Here is a 25,563-nt window from a genome sequence, read left to right on the forward strand (position 1 = left end):
CAATTTCCCAGTTCGACAACCATTTACGAATTACTGAGGGGCTGGAAAAGGAAGAAGAGGCGGGACACACAATTGCCACAATGACATTAAATTCCAAGACAAGAGCTATCAACAGTAGCGGCCTCCCTCGAAGTACCATTGGACAGGGTGCACTAAAGTGACTTGCTTGGCCTCTGCTGGGCCCTGGTGTGGGAACTTCTTCAGGGATTCAGGATCTCTGCCAAGGCCCTGCTCGCAAGCGTCCAGCCATGACCTCAAATGCTTCTAAATACCTCCAGGAGAAACGTTATACCTGCTGTGGGCATAACTACCCTACCCCAGCTACCCTACCAGGTGACTCCAGAAAGATGGCTCCTTTTATCTCTGGCTACATCTGTCCGAGAACACCAGAGCTCGGGCTTTAGGGAATGGTGTAGCCACACAACAGGAAAGGAGAAGGCCAGGGAACAGCTCAGCTGCCACTTCACGCAGGGGATGCAATTCCCAGTGATCAGTAGAGGCTGACAAAAAGCATGGCCATCTCTCTCCCTACAAACAGTGGAGCGTTGAAGGGCCTGTCCTATCTTTCTATAATGATCAGACTCAAAAACTTAGAATCTACAATGACAAAGGGCAAGAAACGATAGAACAAAAGCCCCTATCACATTATTAAGGAGACAGAGGCTTCACCATCAAAATGAGGACGTGGAATGAGCATCAGTGCACCCGTCCACAGAGCCCGATGGAAGCTATTTTAGAACACAGTAAGCTGTCCCCTTCCAGCCTCCTACTCTGGACACTGGGAGGCATTTATTACCCTGAGGTGTAGTACAGTCCAAAAAGAAATATATTCTAGAGCAATTTGGGCACATTTGCGGATGACTTATTTCCTAAGCAATACAGAGGAACATTCTTAGCCTTATGAAGGACAACCATGGCACCGTCCAACCACCCTGTGGTGCTTACACAGAGCCAGCTGGAAGATAACAGATGTGCCCTGAGCAGCTCCCAGTCCAAATAACTCCCAAGAGAAGCAGGCACTGCTCCTGTGGCCCCAAGGCAGCCCTAAGATTCCATCACATCATGACTCAAAGAGGAATCATGATGTCCTCAACTTCCCAACACCACCCTGGGCTTGGTCCCCCATCTCCCATCTTTTAACACAGCTCCAGATTCAGCTCTGGAAGGAGCCGGCTTCCCAGCACTGGCCTGTACACCACCCTCATTATTCCTACCTCCTCATTTTACCCCAGCTGTTCACCCCTGCTAGAATGCCCCAAACCCATCTGCCTATCCAAATTCTACCTAATCCTCAAGACCTACCTCTTAATGCTCCTCCATTAAACCTCCCTCTAATCTATGCTGATCAGTTCCTTTCCTGAAACTATTCACAACACACAATATCTGTTTATCCTTATTCGCACTCAATTACTATCCATCTTCCACAGTTTGCTCAATGTTTTATCTGAGCTAGTTCTGACCTCCTAACAAGACAGCAACATCGTAAAGGTGGGGCTAAGACAACCATTAACATAAACCATCTTGCCTTGTTTTAAACAAATCATTTTAGGAACTCCTTGACTCACCAACTAGACTCTAAGCCTCCTGAGTGCAGGGGACTAGACTCTAATGCCTCTTTGTAACCTCACTACATGGCATGGCGCCTGAATTTAGTAGGTAACCTAGAATGTTTGTACACAGTGATGACAGTATCCACACAAACTTCACTACACGTATGGGGGGTGACCAAGGAGGATGGGTAAGTTGATCTGAGCAAAGGTTTCTGCCTAAAATCTCTAACCCACTGCACTAAGCCCAAAGTTCATGACATAGATCGAATTACTGAGTCTACAAACAATTACTGGGCACCAAATGTGGGCCTCTGTTCTGAGTGCTGTGAGAAGAAAGAACAAAAAAGATAACCGGGTTTCTGCTCCTGAAGGGCTTACCACCTATGTGGTGATCAGAGACAGACAGACAGACACACACACACACACACACACACACACACACACACACACAATGAAAAGCAAATTTTAAGAGCATCATACAAGTAATAAGACACAGACTGAAGACCATATAAATGCAGGGGTAACCAATGTGCTGCGAATCAGGAAGGCCCCATAGGGAAGATGATTTCTAACCTGCGAGTGGGTACTCCCCTACACACACTTTCCCACCTGGCTTTTTTAAACTTTAACCTAGAGCAAGTAAGTACTTTGTTGTTTGGCTGGTACTTGCCTTGGGCAATCTTGAAGTGAAGCACTGACTTCACAATACTAGCCTAATGTTTGCATTTGATGTAAAATCATGTATCAACCGGACCTGCCTATGGTCTTGTGGGTATCTTTTTCTTTTTCCTCTCTTTTTTTTTTTTTAAAAAAAAAAGGAAAATAAGGGCTTCCCTGGTGGCGCAGTGGTTGGGAGTCCGCCTGCCGATGCAGACGACGCGGGTTCGTGCTCCGGTCCGGGAAGATCCCACATGCCGCGGAGCAGCTGGGCCTGTGAGCCATGGCCGCTGAGCCTGCGCGTCTGGAGCCTGTGCTCCGCAATGGGAGAGGCCACAACAGTGAGAGGCCCGCGTGCCGCAAAAAAAAAAAAAAAAAAAAAAAAGGAAAATAAATAAAGGGCTCAAATCTACATGAAAAAGAAAAGGAGAGCCCAAGAGCCAGGCTTTCCAAGTGAACCAAGAGACATTAAGCAATTGTATGATTCTTTTAAATTAAGCATGATTTTGGGGACTCAAAATACGCACGGTGTTTACAAGGCACATTAGAAAATTAGACATCCTTGCCCTTGAGCAACATGTAATGTTGCTGGAAAGACAAGAACACATGAAATGTCACTAGATAACAAGGAAATATAATCAGGCAGGCTCTCTCGCGTAAGTCGCCAAGAGCTAGAAAGGAGTGGAGGGGGAGGTGCTGGTGTGGGAACTACTGCAGAAGGTTCTATAGGACCTGGGGGACTCGGGCTCAAGCTAGGAAAGCGGGAGATACTCGAGTACAAAGAGAAGTCAGGAGAGCATCCTAGATGGAGGGGCTGGGCTGAGGGAGCAGAGGTGGGAAGGAGACCTGTGACGTGGAATGAACCAGCCCTTGCGGCAGAGTGAGGAGACTGGCACACCTGGGGTTCAGGAAGCACACTGGGTGATGGTGAACGGGGTGAGAGGGCTGGAGTGGGGTCCCTTATTGTCAATGAGATGAATTCCCACAGCTGTGTAGGCTGCCCTTGGGAAGAAAGCTGGACCGAGGTTCCATGTCCTCATTCAGGTTGTGAATGTGTCTAGCTAATCCTTGGAGATCTTCAGGAGAAACACTCAAATCCACAAAAGGAACCCCTTCCCCACCCTGAAGACTCACTGTACTCCAAGGACATGACAACCCTGCCTAAAATAGGGGCAGTATCAGCGCCATGCAAACCTGTTCTGAGAGGCTAGGAGAGCTATTTTAGCAGCCAGGCTGCCTCCCAGCCAGTCAGATAGCAGGGAAATGCATGGCGGTGCTAATTTCCAGAGAATATCAGAAAGCACCAGAAAGTGGGGCAGCCACACAGTGGATCAGGATTTCCCCCTGACTTCCTGACCACCCCAAAGAACCTCACCAAAGGGGAGGGGTTGTGTCAGCTGCGCCAGGACACGCAGAGCGAAGGCAAGGAAGCCAAAAAATTGCAAAAGGGCTGTGGCTCCCATGCCCCACTACCACTAATTCCCCTAAAGCCCTGGTACAGGAGAAAAGACAGACTCCTGTGGCATGGCGATATAGTTACCTTTAGAGAAGCTCCCTTGTCACCAGCAAAATGTGACCTTCATACTTTTCTTATCTTAATATCTGGATAAACATTTGTTGTGCAATCGCACAAATAAAGGTTCTAAGGGTGAAATGTGGTGTGTCCAGTAACACCACGCAGCTCTGAACCCGGGCACCAGAAAGTCCTTTTGGCTCTGGAGATGACTTCTCTCTCTCTTTACCCTGGGCACCAAAATTAGTTTCATCAACCTCAGCCAGTGCTGGAGTGAGGGCTGCCATATGCTAAAATAGTATCTGAGAACTCTTGGAAACACAGGAGAGAAACACAGGGTTACGGTGGTTTACAAACACTGAAGAAAGCAATTTCACTGGAGCGCTTCTTAAACCAAATAGAGAGGGAAGGAGCATTATTGGGGTTTAGCCTGGAATCTTCACAAAGTGAATGATATTCTTCTAGCTCCCTGAATTCTCCACATGGCATATTTTGTATACCGTGATATACTCAATTAAACATGAGTATTTTCATTCAGAAAAATAGTGTAGAGGTTATACGTTCATCAAAGAGTGGTTATCAAATGATCCGTGTTTTACTTGCACGGTCCTATTATTTCTAGAACACTCTGTAGAAACATCACAGAGTCCCAGATCCCCATATATTTGACCATCCAGAATTGATTTTTTTAAATTTTGTTTTGAAGTTCTGAAGAACGGGCCCTCGAACAGCTCCTCACAGGCACAATTTTCTGCTGTTTCCACGTGGAATTCATAAACAGAGACAGCAGCTGATTTTGTGTGCGCACAAAAAGCCATTCTTTCCTGCAACTGTGTATGACGTATTTTCCAGGACAATCTTTCTCAATACTCCAAAGTGCTTCAGCAACAGGAAGCTGTAAAGGTAGGAAGGAGGCCTGTAGATGTTTGCTGTAATTACTCATTAGTAATGAGAGTAGTTATCATTGAAGTTTGAGTCACCCCCTTCCTGCTCATGCTCCTTCATTAGCTCATAACAGGTGCCCAAGAGGACACCTGGGTCCAGTTGTAGCTTTCACTGCAGGTGACATGGTTTGCTTCTTTTCACAGCTCAATTTCTCAAACATAAAATTAGGATAATGTGTTACCCTTCCTTCCCCCTGCCCTCTACCCAGAGGCAGTCAGGACAAGTCTTATTCAAAGTGGTAACAACATGAAAAATTTGTATCAAGGGTAAAATATACATATTTGTTAATATAAATACAGCAGAGAGAGAGAGAGAGAGAGAGAGAGAGAGAGAGAGAGAGAGAGAACTGTACGACTAGATACCCAGCACAGTGATTTAAATGATTATTACAAAAAAAAAAAAATCATACACTTTAACCAATGTATTTTTAAAGGATTTATAAAATGCTTCTGAACACAGATTGAGGCCATGTGTCCCCTTATTCATAGTGAGCCACTGACTCCCCACACTCATAGGTCAAGAGCAGGGAGACTCAGACTGAAAATGAGACCAAAAGAGTCAACTAAAGCTGTTACAGAATTGATGAACTTCTAAAAAGACTATCATATCAGCTGTACCCCCAGCATCTGTGGGCAGCCAACATTGCAATGGGGGTTAGTTAACCTCCAACATTACAAGTGTGAGTACAGAAAATGGAGTCATTTTCCCACTCGTGTGCTTTATCATACAGCTTCATCCAATAAAATCACTCATCTGTTATGATTCCTAGCACTAACCTCTCAGGTTTGAATTTTTTATTTGAAGGTACCATGGATATGGGATGCAGAAAGTCACTGGAGGAATATAAGAAGAGATTTCTAACAATCCACTTCCTTGGCTTTGTAAAATTGGGAAAACGCCAGATGGGGGCATGGCAAATCAATATATATTTTTTAATGGGGTAATTTTCCTTACTGACAAACCACCTTTTCTGAAATATCTTTCCACATGAGAAAAGGACCTGCTTCCCAGAGTCATTATCTCACATAGAAGTTACTTGGAACTTTAAAACTAAAGAATTTTCCCAAGTGAAGGCGGGACAATGTGCCTCCTGGGAACATGTAAAGGCTCTGATGCTCATGTCATATTATCATAAGCTTGCTGATGTACAACTGGCCCCTGGAAACAGTCTAAGGAGGTCAAGCAAACTGGTACTCTTGAGAATACAGGAAAAAACAAGACCACTTAGAGGTAGATAACATTCTGGTCCATTCCACATGCCTGTCTTCTTGGCTCCAGAGAGCTCACAGGGCCCTGTCACTCTTATTGATCTCATACTTGCAGATCAGCTCTGTGGCTTTCCATAGCGGGACCAGACCACTGGTGACAAACTGCACCAACCTCTACTTGAAAAATCACAGATACTGGCACGCCGTGCATGGCCACCACACACACAGTGATATGCAATTGCCAATATGGCTTGCTTCTCTCTCTGTTATGATATGTTCATGCAGTTGTGTTCTACAGCACTGGGAAAACTCAACAAGCCCTTTGAGGTTCACAGTGCAGAGGCCAATGGTGTGATGGCTGTGAAAGCTTGGGGCTCATCAGAGAAGGGCTCTATAAAAACGCACCATACTATTATTGCAATGATCATAGCTATTCTTTATTTTCCCGTCCATTCTCTCCTTCCTGTGCTCACAATTTCAAAAGATCAAAAGGGCCAGAGGCAGTCTTATGCAACTTGATTTGGAGATGGCTCTCCAGAAGCCACGGAGGAAGAGCTTCCAACAGGTTCTTCTGCACAATGGAGTCTGAAGGTTACAGGAATTACTTAAGTCTTGCCACCTGTTAAAAGTGGGAGGTGGAAAGCTTTGAACTTTTGGGGGGCAGTAGAGAACCATCTCCTGCCAGAGTGGAGGAAAACCCATGAAAAATTAGAGTTTCCAGGGCTTCCAAGTCTACCGTTCATATCTTCAATCCCTGTCTGCGTGTGAGGTTCCATACAAGTGATGAATCGCAAAAGAGAAAAGTAATTATAATAATTGTAAATACAACAGCAAAAGCAGTTATCATTTATAGTATGGTACTATGGCATGGTACTAGATACTTTATAGATATCTTAGGTAAGGTAAGGCAGTGTGGATCACTAGTTAAGAGTACTGGCTCTGGGGAAATCAGCTCGGTGCTTTGTGTCCACCTAGAGGGGTGGGATAGGGACGGTGTGAGGGAGACGCAAGAGGGAGGGGATATGGGGATATATGTATACGCATAGCTGATTCACTTTGTTATACAGCAGAAACTAACACAACGATGTAAAGCAATTATACTCCAATAAAGATGTTAAAAAATAAATAAAAGTTTAAAAAACATACTAACAACAACAAAAAAAAGAGTACAGGCTCTGGAGGCATTCTGCCCCATTCGAATCCCAGCTCCACCCATACTACCTACTTGACCTTTGGCAATTCACCTTTCTATACTTTGGCTTTCCCATCAGTGAAATGGGGATAATAACAGGGCTTATCTCACGGGTTGTTATGAGGATTAAAAGAGTTCACCCATGGAAAGTTCTGAGGACAGTGCTTACACAAATAAGACTAGGTGTTTGAGTTTTTTGTTTCGCCCTATTGCAGATATAAGGACACACACATTCCTAGTACCTAAAAAGACCTCCAATAACTGTTTGAGGATGATAGAAAACATGAGGATAATATTTCATGGCCATTTTAAGAAGCAGTAACAAAATGAACCACACCATACATATATACAACGGAATATTACTCAGTCATTAAAAAGGAACGAAAGTGTGCAATTTGCAGAGACATGGATGGACCCAGAGGCTGTCATACACAGTGAAGTAAGTCAGAAGAAAAAAATGAATATCGTATAATATCGCTTATATGTGAAATCTAGAAAGATGATACAGATGAACTTATTTGCAAAGCAGAAGTAGAGACACACACATACAGAATGGATGTATGGATACTGGGGGAGGGGGTGGAGGAAGGGAGGGGTGGGATGAACTGGGAGATTGAGATTGACATATATACACTACTATGTATAAAACAGGTAACTAATGAGAACCTACTGGACAGCACAGGGAACTCTACTCAGTGCTCTGTGATGACCTAAATGGGAAGGAAATCCAAAAAAGAGGGGATATGTGTATACGTATAGGTGATTCACTTTGCTGTACAGCAGAAGCTAACACAACACTGTACAGCAACTGTACTCCAATAAAAATTTTACAAAATTACTAAAAAGAATGAACCACACCAGAACTAAGCCTGTGCAGGGCACTCAGTTCCCCTTCCTCCCATTACTGAGGGTAGACATGTGGGTGGACAGACAGGTGGGTACAGGTAAGGTTAAGCTGCACTACAGAATCTTTACTAGATGTACACACCAACCTCCTCCCCCATCTCCAAGACAGGGAGAGACACTGGCAGTGAAATGTAGGACCCCTCTGAGACCTGAACAGTAAGATCCTAAAAGGTAAGGCACTCACCAAATCAGACATCCAAGAGCAAGGGCTTGCCTTCTCCAGATCACAGAACTTTTGAAAGCCTATTAGAGCTGAACTGACTTCCCTAGGGGGAAAATATGCTTTCATCCATAACACCAGCAGCCAATTTCAGAGGCTCCCGGACCACCCCTCTGAATCCCATTCACAAAGCCCAGATTAAGAAACTCCCTCTCCCTTCTTGGTCTTCCTAGAATCATAGCTATCTCCACGATTATCCTCAGTGGGACCAGAAGCTCTATCCCTAGCCTCCCTCCGTGCCCCTCACCAAAGCAAGTGTACAAAGAAGAGTAAACATCCAACTCTGGGGGCTCTTCTGTCTGTGGTGTCAGAGAACACCACAGGGATACCCTTGAACCCCCCACTTTTCATTACTCTCATTACCCTCAACACTGACTCCCTCTGTTTGACCTCCCTCAGAGCCAGTCTTCATGCTGGTGATCAGGGCCTACCCTGTGTGATTCCAGGGAAAACCAGGAACCCATTCTCCCACTCCCCAACACACAATACTTTTCAACAATTGTCTGTGCTTAAATGTATAGTTATTGACTGAAATGCTATTAAGAACTTCTTGGACTTCCCTGGTGGCGCAGTGGTTGAGAGTCCGCCTGCCGATGCGGTGGACGCGGGTTCGTGCCCTCGTCCGGGAAGATCCCACGTGTCGCGGAGCGGCTGGGCCCGTGAGCCATGGCCGCTGAGCCTGCGCGTCCGGAGCCTGTGCTCCGCAACGGGAGAGGCCACAACAGTGAGAGGCCCGCATACCGCAAAAAAAAGAACTTCTTATCTTTAGCTTCAAAAGATTTGATCTCAACAGAAAAGTGACAGGTAAGCTGCCAGCTACTGTATTTTTAGTTAAGCTTCCTTGTGTGTCCTTCCCCTCCCCGCAAACAAACTAAGCAACTTGAAGACCGGGACCACATTCCCTTATTTCTTAATATCTCTTTAGCATTTTATCCAAAGACGGAGTAGGTGTTCAATACACATTTGTTGTCTTTATTGGTTTACATCGTGAATAGCAGAGCTGGTTTTCATCACGAAACTAGACATTGGTACTGGGGAGGGTGGGGGTAAAGGGTACTGGGGACCCTGAGAGCAAACATTGCTAACTTTACAATATTGGCAAAAGCCCTACCTGCTAGGAACTATCAATGATGGTCAGTACCAAATACAATAGGGAAGATTCATTAGGCTAAAATGAAAACACATGTTGGTATGGGACAGAACTGAGGAAAATACAAAAAAAATAAGCCAATACCACTGGAGAGATTTCCTGAGAAGTAGAAAAGCCTAAATCTTGAGATAATTAATGACAGCAAATATTTTCAAATGTATTCGGCTGAAATCCTGGAGCACTAAGAATTATCTAATTGGTTCCTTCTATTTGTAAACATTTTACAGAATAGATTCCTAGAAAGTTGAGGATCACCCTACACACACACACACACACACACACACACACACACACACAAAGAGAGAGAGACACAGACTGACTTACATTCAAAGTGAAATAAACAGTTTTGTTCTCATGGTTTTCACTCCTAGTGAAAATGCCAACTTATTCAATACAGGAATCAATCTATCAATAGTAGCTTCTTGAATGTCTCTGCTGACAGGTAGTTCTCTGCCTCATAAAGCAATTTGCTCCACTGGAGAATAGTCCCTGCATAAAATAATTGTAAGCTTCCCATCAGCAATGCTGAAAAAAACCTGTAGTCATAGCATTCTTTTGAACCTAATGAAAGCTGTGTGAATTAAATTTTATTCACCTGAACCTATAATGTGTTACATCAATTCCTTATCACACCTGCATTCTGGTAATGCAATTGGAAAGAGACATCGAATGTTGAAGGAATATTTATAGTAAATATATTTAAATTGAGGAAAACTGTCTAGCAATATTTTTGCCTTCCGAATAGAAAAAAAGGTGGGCTTTGATTTTATTTTAGCAGAGGAACCACTACATCCAGTTGGCAGGGGGAGACAGAGATAGAAAACTTCTGATCTGCTACCCCTGATCTTCCTCCCACCCAAGGCCCCACGCTAAGCAATCGGCGCTTTCTGGAAAGCAGCTCTGAGCTGGGTCTGGCTTTGGGAATGGACTTTGATCCCTGATTATCCAAAGATCCAACTTATATTTACCCAAACCACTCTCCAATCCCCATGTACCTAAGAACTTCCAGACTATTTTCTCTTCCAGGGAAGGAGCTCAGAAATTGTTTTTATCAGGAAGTGAGTAGCCCAGCCACTTTCTAGCTCTTCCCAGAACCAGGAACCCTGATTAATGAGACCTTCACATCACTCCTGACAGATGAGTGCAGGAACTGAGTGCAGTGCCCTTAGCAAGCTTGTTTCTGGCCATCTCTGATGTCACTAGGAATGCCCACCACGGCTAAAAGAGCACACTCTGAAACCCAGTTGGCCAGCCAACGTTTAGAAAGCAAACTCTTTTTTATTAAACATTAACATCTCCATCGATGCGTGAACTTTCTGGAACAAAATAATCCTGTCCACTTCTTGCAAGACTGTTGTTAGAAGGAACATTGCTAATGTTCCATGAATCTGGAATTTTGGGGAAGAAATGGCTCTGCGGAACCAGAAGAATCACATCTTAAGAACCTATACACAGAATCCTAATCTGAAAGCCCCCATAGCAGGTGTCACACCGAACTTGTGAGGCACTCTGGCAAAGCTAAGGACCGCCACTTACATGACACACCAACTTTCAATGCATTGGTTCACATATTTGAATTTCATCTTGGTCCTGCAAGGAGCATGCCCCCAGCAAACAGAGCCAGACTAGAAAAGTAAATACGTCTCAAAACAATTAGCCCAACATGAATTGGACAACCTTTCTTAGGACTCTGGTTGGTGAGGGACACACTGTTTGCCCTGCCAGTCTGCGACATAAAACCAAAGGCAAGGCGCAGAAAGCAGACACGCGGGGCCACCGCCTCTAGCCTCCTAGGCATCTCACAGGCAATCCCCACAGTGGTTCTTAAACCTGCCGCTCTAGTGAATAATTCGGAGTCTGATTACCCAACTTTTTCCTGCTCCGATTCTGGCTCCCTCTATCTCTAACGAAAGAGGCACTACAGCCAGGTATGTCGAAATAGTTCTGCCCCTACTCCCAAGTTTCTTGCGACGATTAACATACATAATAGCACAGGACCCGCGCAAAGCCGCGCGGGAGAAGCTGACACTTCACACATCTGTCAAGATTACCATCAGGCCCCACCTCCGCGATTGCAACATTCACCGATAGGCATCACACTTGTAAAATGTACAATAAGTTCCCTCGCCGGCTCCAGAGCCCAGCGCGCGCAGAGGAGCTGACTATAATTTTGTCTTCTGATCGTTCAATCATTATTATTGGCAGGCTATACTGGCTTAACAAAATGCGTTGGAATCTTCAAGTCCCTTCCCTGCTTCGCTGCCCTCCAAAGACACAGGACTCCTGGGCTGCTCCGAGGCCCCCGGGGGCGAGCGACGGCTGCAGTCTCAGGGCCCAGAACGGCCAGGGCAAGGCTCCCTCAGCCGTCTCAAGCCTGGGGGCGCCACCGTGACGCGGGAGGGGAGCCGCGGCCGCAACCCGGGAGCGGGGCTCAATCCCCTCCCCCCAGCGATCCGGGAGCGAAGGGCCCGGGCGCTCGGCCAGAACGGGCGCGATTCGCTCCTGTTTATCAAATCCTTATCGGTGCTCCGAGGTGGGAACCGCCGCTTTCGACCAGAGGATACACGGTTTCTGGCTCCGGTCCCACAGTGGAAGTCGGAGCAAGAGTAAATCGACCCAAGCACTGAGCTCTTCGGGCTCCCCGGCTCGAGGCCGGTCACCCCCGCCCATCGCGGCTGGGTCCCCATCCCCGAACCACCGCACAGCCTTCCAGCAGCTGATCTCCCGCGGCTCAAGCCCTTCAGCCGGCCGCGCGTTCGATTACAATTCTCCACACACCAGCCCCGCCAGCCGCCGTCGAATACGGGGCTGAAAGCTCCAGCCCGCGGGGCAGCACGAATGGAGGTTGGGAGGAGAGGGGGGTCAGGCGGCTAGGCACGCACGACTGCGGGAGGCAAGGCGGTTCCCACGTCTGCACGCCACTCCGTGCGCTCTCACCCTCGCCGGGAGAGGGCAGTGAGGTTGCCTCTCCGCTAGTGCTGAGAGGCTGGCGAGGGCAGGCGGGCAGATCGTGGCTGCCCTTCTCTGTCCTCTTGGGAGAGAGACACCGGGACCTGCTGGGAGCGCCCGGTGTCGCCATCCCCTCCCCACACACCAAGACACCTGCCTCCGCGAGGCAGCCCGGCCCACTACCCACTCTCCCGCCGAGGCAAGGTGCGAGATCAGGAAAGGGGCTTCTCCCATCTTCCGTGGGGTCTGGAACCCTGGAGTGGGGCCCTTTGCTGCGTCCTGGCCTCTCTGCCGGGGCCCTTACCAGCGCCGCGCTCCGCCTCCGGCCCCTCGCCAGTCTGGGGAGCAGCACGCGCAGAGCTCGTTTGGAAGAACCCCAAGGGTCCCGAGAAAAAGAGAGGAGTGAGCGCTGCCCCTCATGCGAGCCATGAGAAAGTCGAAAGTTGACCTGAGCCGAGTCAACCAAGAAACATTTCAACATGCTAGCCGCGGGGGTTTGGTGCGGGGGTGGGTTTGGGGGGATGGATTTTGGAAGGTACCCCGGGAGCACCTCCGACCTCTAGGGCCATCTCCCTCGGCCTCTTGGCTTCGCTGCCCGCGCTAATTCCCGACTCCTTCGGGCCACAGAACTCTCAACCGCGAAACCGCAGCCGCGCGTCCCCAGACGGGGCACCTGCCTTCCCCTGCCAAACTTTCCAAATCTATCCCCCGGCCTCAAAGACCGCTCCACGCTCCTCTCCCAGCGGTTCGCGGTCGCGCCGGTCCCGCGAAGCCCCGCCACTCCCACCCCCACCCTGAACCAGCTCCGGACGCCCGTTTACCTTTTTTTCTCCTTGTCAGCTGTCATTGTCGCGGGGGCCCTTTGAGACGCCGAGCACCTGAGCTCCAGGGCCGGTGGGGGCTGCCGCCGCTACCTTCGCTGTGGCCCTAGCCCACTCCCGGAGGCCCGCGCCCGTGTTAAAGGTCCCGAGTGCTCGCAGGTCCCGAGCGCCCGCACAACCAGGTGGAAGTTTGCGGGCGGCTGGCTAGGTGCGGGGGAGGGGGGTGGAGAAAGGTGACGGGGAGGAACCTGCACGCGGAGGCGGGGTCGGGGAAAGGAGTGGGAGGAGGCTGTCACACGCAAAAGAAGGGCAGCGAGAAGGGGGCCGAGGTTCCTTTTTCCTTCGAAAAGGAGTCAGGAGTCACTCTTCTGGGTTTTCAAAAAAGAAGTGGTTCAAACGACGGGAGTTGGCAGAGTCCGGGGCCGGGAGGACGCGGAGGCTGAGATGACCATACAGTCTCAGGACACTGCCGAGGATTGTACGGCCGCCTCAGGAAAGCTGGGGCGGGAGGCGACGGGCGCCGGAGCTGTGCGGCGGACCGCTCGCGAATGTCGGGCTCGCGGGGCCGCCAGCCCACTTTAAAAACTCCGGCGGCCCGCGGGGGGGGGTGGGGCGGGCGCGACGGGCGCGGGCGCAGCGGGCGGGGGCGGGCTCGCGCTAGAGGGCCCCGCCCCGCCCCGCCCGCGCCGCGCGCCCGGGCAGCCCACGGCGTCCCGGCCAATAGGGAAGCGCGGCCGCAGCCTCTGCCCTGACCCGGCCCGCCCCACTGCCCCCGCGCTCCGCTTGGCTGTGGCCCGCCCGCCCCGCTTCCGCCCTCTGCGGTTCCAGAAGTTGTTTATGAGGTCTGCGGGGTGGCGGGGAGCTAGGAGGGATTCCGCACTGGGGAGGCGCACCTTAAGTGGGGCTAGGCGGCAGCGTAGGAGTCGGTCTCCGGGAGTGCTGCAGGAGCGGGAGTGCTCCCGTGCGCTGGCGTCCTCCCACCTCTGCCCTGGGATCAGGGCACAACCGCGAGTGCCGAGGGTCCCGCGCTTCGCAGAGCCGCTCGGCGGTGCCGCGCTCCCGCGTCCTTCGCCCCACTGCGTGTCCCCTTGGGCCCGGTGACGGTAATTCCAAGGGCCCCAGCGCTGCGCTCTCGGCCTGGGCGATGAGCTTTTTTTTTCCGGCAGAACGCAGCTGGCTTTGCCGTCCGAAAAGAGAGAGGCTAGGAGACCGAGCCTCTGTGCCTTTGGGTCCGCGGGAAACAGTGCAGTGAAACTGAGCTAGTGCTGTCTCTGCTCTTCTCTTCCTTTAGCTGGCACGTCGGTTGCTTGCGGGGTTGTGCTGAGCTAGCGGGGATGCGGGAGAGGAGGTCCTTCGAGCGGTCTGGTTTGCCGCATCCCGCTCCCAACACCTGGCCACCACCGTGCGGGTCCGGGCCGGTTCAGAATTGGAGAAGGCAGTCTGGCTTTACAATGTGATCTTGGGATAAAAGTTGACAGCGTGTCCTCAAATCGCAGAATTTCAGGGCTGCCCAGTGTATTTCTACGGTCCGATTGAAGCCCTGTTAAGGGACTGCAGGTGCTGGGTGTGGGGAGATCGTAGAGATCCAGGGGCAGGCCGTTAGAGCCCAGGGATTTTTCCAGCTGCTAATCTTTAAGCGCTGTTATGGACCCGCGCCCGCTAGGGAGCCTCTGCTCTGACCTTCGCTGAGCTGCTCTCCCAAGAATCCCACCCTATTCCCTACCTACATGGCACCGATCCAGCAGGGATATTTCTGGAAGGGACCGGGGGCTCTTAATCTTTGAAGCTCATTTGAGAAGGTCCCTGCAGGCTTCACAGGTATGAGTTGAAGAGAAGAGAAAGCATGGGTGGCACCCTGAGACCCTAAGCCTTGCTGTTCCTTTTCCCCCCTTAGTTTCCCCACATTTTATATAAAAATAATCTGCGTAATGAACCTTCAGGACTGTTATACTAAGTGAAATAAGCCAGTCACAAAAACACAAACACCGTGTGATTCCATTCTTGAAGTTTCTAAACTAGTCAGATTCATAGAAAACAAAAAAACTAGAAGGGGGTGGGGTGAGGGATTCGTGTTTAATAGGCATAGAGTTTGTGTTCTGCAAGATGAGAAAGTTCTAGACAATGAACAATGTGAACATATTTAACAATACTGAACTGTACACTTAAAAATGGTCAAGGTGGTAAATTTATGCTTTTTTTAACCATAATACAAAAATAAATGTCAAGAAAAAGTAATATACATAAGAATTTTTTTGGTATAAGTCTGTGTCACCACCGAAATACAAAATAAACATGTGTTTTTCCCTTGCATCCTGTAAGAGGGGTGGAGATATTTTTCAGGAGTTTTTGGAAGGCATTGGAAAGCAGAATAAGGATAGGTGAAAAAAGCAGCGGAGAACTGAGGAACCAGGCACATTTTCTCATTTTCCTAGGGTGGCTGAGCACTGTGCACAGACTTTGAAACCAAATATCAGGCCTGACAGTTAAGAAATTCAAACAAAAATTGCAAATCCCTCTAGGGAACCACTTCTTGGTGCTGGTGGGTTTCAGGAATGAGTTGATTTTGTATCGGGCTTCTCCAGCCAGCCAATCCTAATGGACACATTTACTTGTCTTAACGCAGAATTCAAATTTGTGAGACACAGTTCTCTATTAATTAGCAATAAGCTTACTCACCTCCCTTGGGACTGGAGTGGGAGAAGAAACAGGTGCTTTGATGGCTTTCAGGTGCCGAAAGCCATGCACTGCCAGAGCAAGGAGAAACCTCTGAGTCCTCAGCTGTGCTTGCCAGTCACAAAGCAACACCTCCAAACCAAAGAGAACATTTCAGCAAGGTTGAGCTTATGAAATTAACTTCTTAGGTGTTAAAAAAAAAAAGTGGAAAGATAAAGTGTCAGTCAAGAACACATCAACCCTATTAACGTAGATCCTTCTCATGGCCAGCCTGCCCATGTTTCTAATTGGGACTTTTGCCCTCTAAGCGAAAGGTCCCAAGCTAAAGTAAACAACCACACAGATTTTGTGGAAATCCCAGTGAGTAACTTTGAAGAATCTGGGATTTTGGCAGTGAGAGTTTCGCTAAAAGCCTACATAATTCTCAGAAGGATTGGAGCCAGCAGAGCTGAGGGGCCCAATGACCTCTTAAGATTTCTTCTAGGATTCAGTTCAACAACCTTTGCAGGAAGGAGCTAAGAGTGTAAACCAGATGCAGGCTTGTGGCTAGAGTGTCCCATTTTACTTTTTTTTTTTTTTTTTTTTTTTTTTTTTTTTTTTTTTTTTTTTTTGCGGTGCACGGGCCTCTCGCTGCTGTGGCCTCTCCCGCTGCGGAGCACAGGCTCCGGACGCACAGGCCCAGCGGCCATGGCTCACGGGCCCAGCCGCTCCGCGGCATGTGGGATCTTCCCGGACTGGGGCACGAACCTGTGTCCCCTGCATCGGCAGGCGGACTCTCAACCACTGCGCCACCAGGGAAGCCCCCCATTTTACTTTTTAAAGCCCATGGAGAACTAAAGGAGAAAAGCTTTAAAAGATGATGGCAGGGAGAGATGGATCCCAGGATTTAGTGTCTCTAGAGACCTTGATGTTTTGGCCACAGAGGGCAGCAGAGGGCACTGCTAGGCAAAGCACCCAAGCTGCTTAAAATGGGAGCAAACTGCCCATCTCCCAGCAAATCTTCCTACCTTCTCCCAACTATAGACCGAACTGCTTGGTGACAAAGGCTGTGGCAGCAGGGAAACACCCATCTTGTTTTAACAAGGAACAAGACTGGGTCTCTAGCTTCCTCTCCTCTATAGAGCACACCCCTAGGAGGATGGGATAGACACAATGAGTTAAGTTACAAACTTGATAGATAGCAGGCACCTGGGATGCAGCGTGCAGATGGAAGAAATAAGACCTCAGTAATCCGTTAAAGTAACAGTATGGTCCAGGATGTGGTTGGAAATTATGTTGGAATGGTAGGCTCTCCCAGGAGAAGAGATATTGGAAGGCTGGGCTATTTCTTTAGTATTTTACAACTTTCAGTGCATTATCATATATCAGGGCTGAAACTCAGGTGAGGCAAGAGAGGCTCTCAGAGTCATGCAAGACCGCACTAGTCTTGGTGCTACCAGGTATGTTATCTCAAGGATTACCCATCTGGCCCTCATCTGGCCAATTAGTTGTTTGGGGGGTGGGAGGGCCTGCAGGCTTGGGAGCAGAGATGGGAGGAAGGGCAATCACAGAGGCCACGGCTCTTTCTCTGTTGAAATAACACTTGAAATAACAAGTAACACTTGCATGTTACTCCCTCCAAACAAACCAACTCTTTTTTTTTCTTTTTTTTTTGCGGTATGCGGGCCTCTCACCATTGTGGCCTCTCCCGTTGCGGAGCACAGGCTCCGGACGCGCAGGCTCAGCGGCCATGGCTCACAGGCCTAGCCGCTCCGCGGCATGTGGGATCTTTCCGGACCGGGGCACGAACCCGTGTTCCCTGCATCGGCAGGTGGACTCTCAACCACTGCGCCACCAGGGAAGCCCCAAACCGACTCTTACGTTGTGACTTTACAAAAACCTATCCTCACACTTCCCGTCACTGAACTCCAGCACCAGAAAACCATACCCTACCCCTCCCGTGTCTGGCTTCAGGCCAAAGCTATGGGATAGTTCACACAGACATATGCCATATCTAATATTAAATGTTGTGACTTTTGACACCCCCAATCCAGAATCTGTCATCTTTCAAAAAGAGTTCTGTGATTTTTATGGAGGAAAGGGTCAAGCTTTTTTTCCTACTTGTATTCCTAAGTGCTTATTGATAAGAAGGATCCAGTTTTAAAGAGCCACAGATTCCCCAACGTCTCAAGTCTGGATAATCAATGACTTAGAGACTAATGGCTTCCATTTCTAGGTCTAGGGATGAGGTTTTTGCCCATGAAAGGTCCTGTCTGTCTATCATGCTGTCCTTAAACTAGTAGCAAAGGAGTCATTGGTCCATGGCTACCATGTGTCCTGCTTCAGGGCATCAAGCTGGTGGAAGAGGAAGAGCCAGTGGCTCCCTTCCCTCCAGGAGCAGACAGTCTATTTGTGCACACCCTGCATTTCCAGATAATGAGACACACATTTACTCACTTTTCAAGGCTTCTGAAATCAATAAGAATCTTTTAATGTAGTAACGATTCCCATTTTCTCCCCAGAACTATTTTTAAATTGATATATACAATTTATATATTCTTTAAAAATTTTAATACAAGAATTGAGAGAAAAATCATAGAGTCTAAACAATAAGTGCTGTAAGAATTTGGTGATGGAGGGTGGGAGGGTGGAGAGACTGAGTGAAAAAGTTGAAAAAGCTAGAGTCCCAGCCATGGAAGCAGCTAGGGCCCAGAGAAGCCCCACCTAGGCTGGCCCATCTGCCAGGCTGGTGGGTGCCATCGCCAGGGTGGTAAAATCACACACATGTGGGAGGAACAGCCGATAGAAAGGACACACCAGCCCCACCTTAGAGAGAAAAAGGCACAAGCAGAAATGAAGGTGCTACTGTCACTAAAAATGATGATATTGGTCGCTAAACAGCACTACCCTGGAGCCTGCATAACTAAGAATGACACAGAGTGGGGGTCAGAGACACCCTCCCCACTCCTGTAGTGTAGCCTTGGCCTATCACCGGGTGTTAAAATGGGACTTTTTCTAGCTCAGTTTCAACTGAGGTCCCAAGACAAGAGGAACCAACTCCCCTTCCTTTCAAAATACAGAACGGGAGAAAGCTTTCTGAAGATGGTTTTGCATGCTTTAGCCGCTGCTGACCTCAAGGGAGTGCCTGGATTGATATGGATGAGGAGACGTTGGGTCTTGAGGGTAGAGTTGTCAACGTCATGGAATTCCCCCTTCCCGTACCACGGAGGAAAGGAGGACCCTCCTGACCACTCTCTCCAGGTCTAGTGACTGGGGCTTCCTGGGGACCATGTACTGAGGTTGATACCTGTCCCCTAGAACTTGAGGGACACAGGGGATTGCCTATGGGTGAGAGGCTAGCTGAAGTGGCCTGTTGCAGCCAGGGGGAGGGCCGGGTTCGGAAGTTCCTCTCTCTCACCTACATCATGGCGACGGTGCATGTTGCGGGTTGGATTCCGTGGAAGCCAGCGTGAGGGGGAGGTGAGCATAGAGGGAGGTTTACTAGGCAGTGGTCTTGGAATCAGCACCTGTGGGAGGAAAGGGAAGGAAGCAGAGGGAGAAGTGGAGCCTCAACAAAGACCTCATCCAATCCCCCCCACCCCGCCCCAGGAACCTCTGAAGCTGGAATGGCCCTTCAGAGTTGCCCCACAGTGAGGTGGAGGGGCCAGGACTTTATACCTCTGCACTGATCAGCCGTTGGTGCTGGCTGCCCTTGGGGAAGAGGTATGACCTTGGGCAACAGCACCTGGGGGAGTATGCCCTTCATTTCTGAAGGGGGATCTGGGCAGCCGTCACTAGGTCTATTACCTTGCCCAGTGTTTACAGATTGGATGTGGAATCCACAGGCTTAACCATCTAGGATTTTAAAGAGGATACTGTCCAAATGCACTTCTTCAAGGAGATCTCAGCAGAAGAAAGTGGAAGTGCCACTGGAGGAAGAAACTCTGGGAAGATCACAAGTGACCAGCTGCAGGAGCCATGAGGGCTGCAATTAGAGGGGACCATCAGGGAATATCCAGCAAACACACAAAGATAACGAAAGGGGAACAGCTGCCACAGGGAATTACACCCATGTTAGTTAAAAAAAAAAAAAAAGACCTTTCCTACTCTACTTTTCCTCCCTCCTATACTAAAGAGACAAAGGTAAGGTAGTAGGAGGATGGGAGTAAATGTGCCAGGTGAGGAATATCTTAGTAGCCTCAGTACCTAGCAGGGCACCTGGCATAAAATGGGCACTCAGTAAATGCTGAGCAAATGAATACATGAATGTATGAACGGACGAACGAATCTATTAAGTCAAGATTCTACGTTGCAAGCAACAGACACCATCTATCCTCCGTCCACACAGGTTTCCAGGCTGAAGGAGGTCTGAGGAGGACAGAGCTTTAACTTGGGATGAAGCTTGGGGTTTTTATTATTACACTGGACTCAGACTATTATTTAGTACGAGCAAAGGAATTTCCGTTTTTACTGCTTAAGAGTGACTGGAAAAGTCTTTGGACCTAAAGGAGGTTTTACTCAAAATAGGAACTAAATAGTCCATCAGAAGTTTAATGGAAGAAAATAATAATGTTACCTTGTAATTGTACCATACAAATCCCATTTGTGGGGTACCCTGGTGGCGCAGTGGTTGAGAGTCCGCCCGCCGATGCAGGGGACACGGGTTCGTGCCCCGGTCCGGGAGGATCCCACATGCCGCGGAGCGGTTGGGCCCGTGAGCCATGGCCGCTGAGCCTGCGCGCCCGGAGCCTGTGCTTTGCAACGGGAGAGGCCACAACAGTGAGAGGCCCGTGTACCCCCCCCCAAAAAAAATCCCACTTGTTCAACATAACTGTTTTAGGGTTCTTTGGGTCCCTTCAAGGCTGTGCATGTGGATGACATCAAAAGCCACGGTAATGTTGGAGACTCATTGGAAGAGAGTCAAGAGGTGGCCCAGAAAAAGAAAGTGGGCCCAGGAGGCAGTGGCAAAGGTACTGACCCAATTTTGAAGGAGGACTTAACTATGGAAATCACAGGAAGTGCTGTAGAAGGCTAGGAAGAAAATGGCAGCAACAGAGAGAACTTGTGGAAAATGCTCCAGGGACTCCCAGAAATAAGTGATAGGGAGGCTGCAAGAGGGAGGGACCTCTTAAAACAAGAGTCAGCCAAACGGGGCAAACAGAGGCCAGAGTTAGCCAAATGCACCACACATTTTCTTAATTCATTCATGGTAATGGACATTCTTCTTTCTTCTTAGCCCCTTGGCATCTAAACCTTAGCATCTTTCTATGTTTGGGGAGTTCCTCATTTACCTTGTGAAGCAAAGCCTGCTTTTCACTATAGAAAGTAAAAATGCCAGATGCCCTAGGCCTCCCTGGAACTCAGGATATGGACATGAGACTCAGGTTCTTTGAATCAGACACATCTGCCCAGACTTTGAATCTAGTGGTTGAGGGAAGCAGGCACCTTGCAAAGTGGGTGCCACCTCGGTGACAGCATCTTGATGCCAGCAGTGCTGGCATCAGCACCCAGAGTCATGAGTTCGTGCAAACTGCAGCCATGTGCAGCGGCAGCTATGGTTCCAGTTTGAGGCTTTGTTTCTGGTTGCTGTACCTCTGAGGCTGGCTCTCCAACCCTCCCAGAGATTTTGTGAGGTACCCAGAACTTTTTAACGAACCATTTCTCCTCAAATTAACTAGAGATCATTTCTGTTACTTGCAGCTAAAAATCTTGGCTGATGTACTCATTCGTTCATTCATTTATTCATTCATATGCAGTATTTACTTGATCAGCATCTCTTGACTGTTCAGTGTATGCCAGGCACCCTGCTAGGCATTGCTAATACCAAGAGCAAAGAGACATATTCCATTCCTCAAGGAACCGACAGTCTGGTATGAGTTCCTTGAACAACTAATTTTCTATCTCTGGGCCTCAGTTTCCTTTTCTTTAAACTGAGAGGGGGGCTTCCCTGGTGGTTCAGTGGTTAAGAATCCACCTGCTAATTCAGGGGACACAGGTTCGAGCCCTGGTCTGGGAAGATCCCATATGCCGCGGAGCAACTAAGCCTGTGTACCACAGCTACTGAGCCTGTGCTCTAGAGCCCACGAGCCACAGCTATTGAGCCTGTGCGCCACAACTACTGAAGCCCACGTGCCTAGAGCCCGTGCTCCGCACCAAGAGAAGCCACCGCAGTGAGAAGCCCACGCACCTCAACGAAGAGGAGCCCCCGCTCGCCTCAACTAGAGAAAGCCCATGTGCAGCAACGAAGACCCAATGTAGCCCCCCCAAAAAAGAATAAATAAAATAAGTTAATAAAGTGAGAGGGCTGGATCTTTAGAACTCTTTAAGCTCTGCCATTTGATAGTCTACGCATCACTGAATTACATGGCGGTCTCTGCCCCGTTAGCCTAGGCTGGCAGAGATGTGAGGCCATCTCTGGGCTGCTTAGGGTTAGGCCATAGACTGTATCCTCAGGGCTTCCATTTTCTACATGGGAAGATAACCATTCTGGGCATCTTGTCTAGGCAGATGCTCTGCTAAAATGTGAGTTAGCAGGAGTTGGTCTCCAGCATCTTCTTGCCTCACATTCTCTTGATCTCCTTGTTCTCCTGCCATCCTCAGAGCACTCCTGTGGCAGACAACGGAGCACCAGCAATGTCTATGAGGTGGCTTAGACACAGAGAGATCATAGTTACATCTGGTCCACTCTCCAGGTTTAAATCTCAGAAAAGGAAAATGGGAGGAAAGGACCTCACAACCTCAGAAATGGCTTTCCTTCCAAGTCATCACCATGTGTTCCCAGCAAACCCCCTGCAGATCCAAGAAGTAGTTAGAGATAGCAAGAGACAACCGAGGCTTTGGAGCTAAGCTAATTGAGAAGGATAGTTACATGGCATTTAAGGGACCTGGACGCTGCAGAAGTTTGATTTTGAAATATATGAATACACAAAGAATGAGGGAAATTTTTGCCCCTTTATGATTTCCAGTGCAAAGGCTGTGCAAAGGCCTTTTCTATCTGCACGATTCTGGGGTCTGGAGTTGGGTCCTTCTGTAGTGTTGGTGTTAGAGGGGAGAACTTCAGGGGCACCTTCTAAAGCACACATTAACATGCCCCCCAAATACACTCGCACGTACACACATATACATGCACGTGTACCTCCCCAGGTGCCAAGCCAAGAAATAAGTTCCCCATACAAACCTCATTTTAAACGTTTCATTTCTCTCTAGTGCATACCTCTGTCTTTGCCCTTTGAAGAAAACCAGGGATGCAATGCTGAGAATGTGCCTGTAAATACTTAAGATTTTAAACTCTGAGGATTTTCTCTTGGTCTCACTCAGAAAATTGTAGTCTCTGGTGCTTGAATGCTGGGGTCGCAAGCCTCACTGTGATCAACGTGCTCAATGATCTACACCAACAGAAGGAAGAGGAGGCACAGCTGTTTTAAAGCTTTTAGACAATGCGGCTTGGCATGCCCTATCTTAATTGTTATTTTTATATCATAGCAGTTTAGCCCTCTTAATTATTCTATCTTAGGCTAAATTAAAGAGGCTCCTGATCAGATAGCAATTTATGATAGAGATGCCTTCTGACCTAGAAATACGCTGATGGTAAAACTCTAAGTAAATGACTCCAAGGCAGAGAGCCCAGAGTTCATTGTGTACGAGAGCACTACAAAGAGAAGCTCATCTGCCTGAGGTTTAATAATTAAGGCCAGAATTAGAAATGTGCTGGAAAGCCCCATAGACAATTCCGCACTGACTTTACCCGTTAAGAGTAGAAAGCGTTTTAGAAGTTTTAAAACGTAATAAAATGATAGTGTTCACAAAATGCAAGTTGCCAAATTCCCTCTTCAAATTCCATTGCACTTGAGGCATCATCCTCGTTGGCTGTGTGTATTCTAACCTTTGTTTAATTAATTAATCTCATTCATTCATTCTTCCATTCTTCAGCATGTATTGAGCATCCAGCTCATACTCATCGATGTGGTTGAAGCCTAGCTTAGAATGATGAATAAAACACAGCCCTCCCCTCTAAAGCTCACAGTCTACTGCTGGAGACCAACTTGTAAACAGATGAAATACCACACCTAAGAAGTTAAAACCCTGTTTTTCTGGGAGTTCAGAATGGGGAATGATCCTGTCTGCCTGGTTGGGGGTGAGGGATGTTAAGGAGAGCTTCCAGAGAAGGTGACACTTTGGCTGGATCTTAAAGGGTGACGAGGAATTTGCTAGAAAGAGCAGTGGCAGGAGAGCATTCTGAGCTGAGGGTAGGGACTGAGTCCTCTCTACAACTCTCAAAGCAAAGGGCAGGGCATACGGAAGCAACACAAAAGACCCCTTGAGGAGGTTTAGTTATTCTTGTTCATCTGAGATTATCAGCCATTACTGGTTTTGTAGAGCACTTAGAACACGTGAATTAGTGCCTCATAAGGCCTTTGGAGGATGACAGTGACACGTGTGCTGGTGAGGAATGGGATGGGACCCTCACCTTTTAGCCATAACATGCCAGTTTCCCCACCACGCGTTTGTTCCCAATAATTAGGTAGCCATCATGGCGTAATGACATCAACGTACGGTGGTGAGTATTTCTCTGCAAACTCTAGGAGCATCTGTGGAACGGAGTGTGGATGCCTTGACCTGGGCAGCCCTTGGCTCAGGTTACCAGGTAACTTCTTCCAGTGCTTCGGAAGAACAGTTTATCTTTCTTGTTCAGCCCAATTTTTTACAAAACCTTCATGCCATCTTTATACTGAAATTTTGCACAATAGGCATTAGCATCAGACCAAAATTCCTGTGGATTCTAGAATCTCCTGAGTATGCCTCTCTAAACAAGGAGCCAATTATTACAGCCCTGACGTGGGAGGGGACCCTGGTCTGTATGTGTATCCCTGGAAGTACGGACAGGTGGCTGTGGAGGCCGTAGCATCTTGGGGATGTTAAATAGGGTCAAAGGCAAATCGAACTCTTCCCCACAGTACAACTCGACTTATTTAGGTGGAAGCAGCATGAAGAGATCCCTGGAGCTGGGAAAAGTGGATTTAGAGGGAATCCCTGGGCCCTGCAAGTTTCCACTAAATTTCTTGCCCTGGGCAATCCCATCCCCCACCTGCCCTCTGTGCCTGTTCCTTTCCTTCTTCTCCTTTCCTCTCCTTCCTTTCTCTTTCCTGATGAATATATCTTTTTTCTCCAGAAGATTCTATGGAGTTTAAGAGAAGGTGTCAGGACAAATGGACCCCAAACTGAATCACTCTGCTATACACTTGAAACTAACACAACATTGTAAATTAACTATACCTCAATCAAAAAGAAAACAACCTAAATAGATAACTAATTAGAACCTACCATACAGCACAGGGAACTCTACTCAATACTCTGTAATGACCTCTATGGAAAAAGAATCTTAAAAAGAGTGGCTATATGTATATGTATGACTGATGCACTTTTCTGTACCACAGAAACTAACACAATATTGTAAATCAACTATACTCCAATAAAAATGTTTTAAAAAAGAAAAGACACATGCACCCCAATGTTCATTGCAGCACTATTTACAATAGCTAAGACACGGAAGCAACCTAAATGCTCATCCACAGATGATTGGATAAAGAATATGTGGTATATTTATACAATGGAATATTACTCGGCCATAAAAAGAATGAATTAATGCCATCTTCAGCAACATGGATGGACTTGGAGATTATCGTATTAAGTGAAGTAAACCAGACAAAGACAAATACCATATGATATCACTTATATGTGGAATCTAAAAAAAAGATACAAATGAACTTATATACAAAACAGAAATAGGCCCACAGACATAG

General features: G+C 48.0%; 1 protein-coding gene across 5 annotated transcripts in view; it reads right to left on the reverse strand.

Moving 5' to 3' along the window:
- EPAS1 (endothelial PAS domain protein 1) overlaps positions 1–13,689 on the reverse strand; it is an 86,854-nt gene extending 73,165 nt beyond the window's left edge. For all 5 annotated transcript variants that reach the window (XM_089923206.1, XM_022573921.3, XM_089923203.1 and 2 more), the window contains exon 1: positions 13,112–13,689. Coding sequence is in view for 1 of the 5 variants with exons in the window: in XM_022573921.3 (XP_022429629.2) it covers positions 13,112–13,137 (26 nt within the window). In the remaining 4 variants the exon portion in view is untranslated. The remainder of the gene's footprint in view (positions 1–13,111) is intronic.
- Positions 13,690–25,563: the final 11,874 nt, after the last annotated feature.

The sequence above is a fragment of the Delphinapterus leucas genome, chromosome 13 (genome assembly GCF_059928025.1).
Source record: "Delphinapterus leucas isolate spDelLeu-1000000601 "Yukka" chromosome 13, BTC_Dleu_Yukka2, whole genome shotgun sequence".
Taxonomy (NCBI): Eukaryota; Metazoa; Chordata; class Mammalia; order Artiodactyla; family Monodontidae; genus Delphinapterus; species Delphinapterus leucas.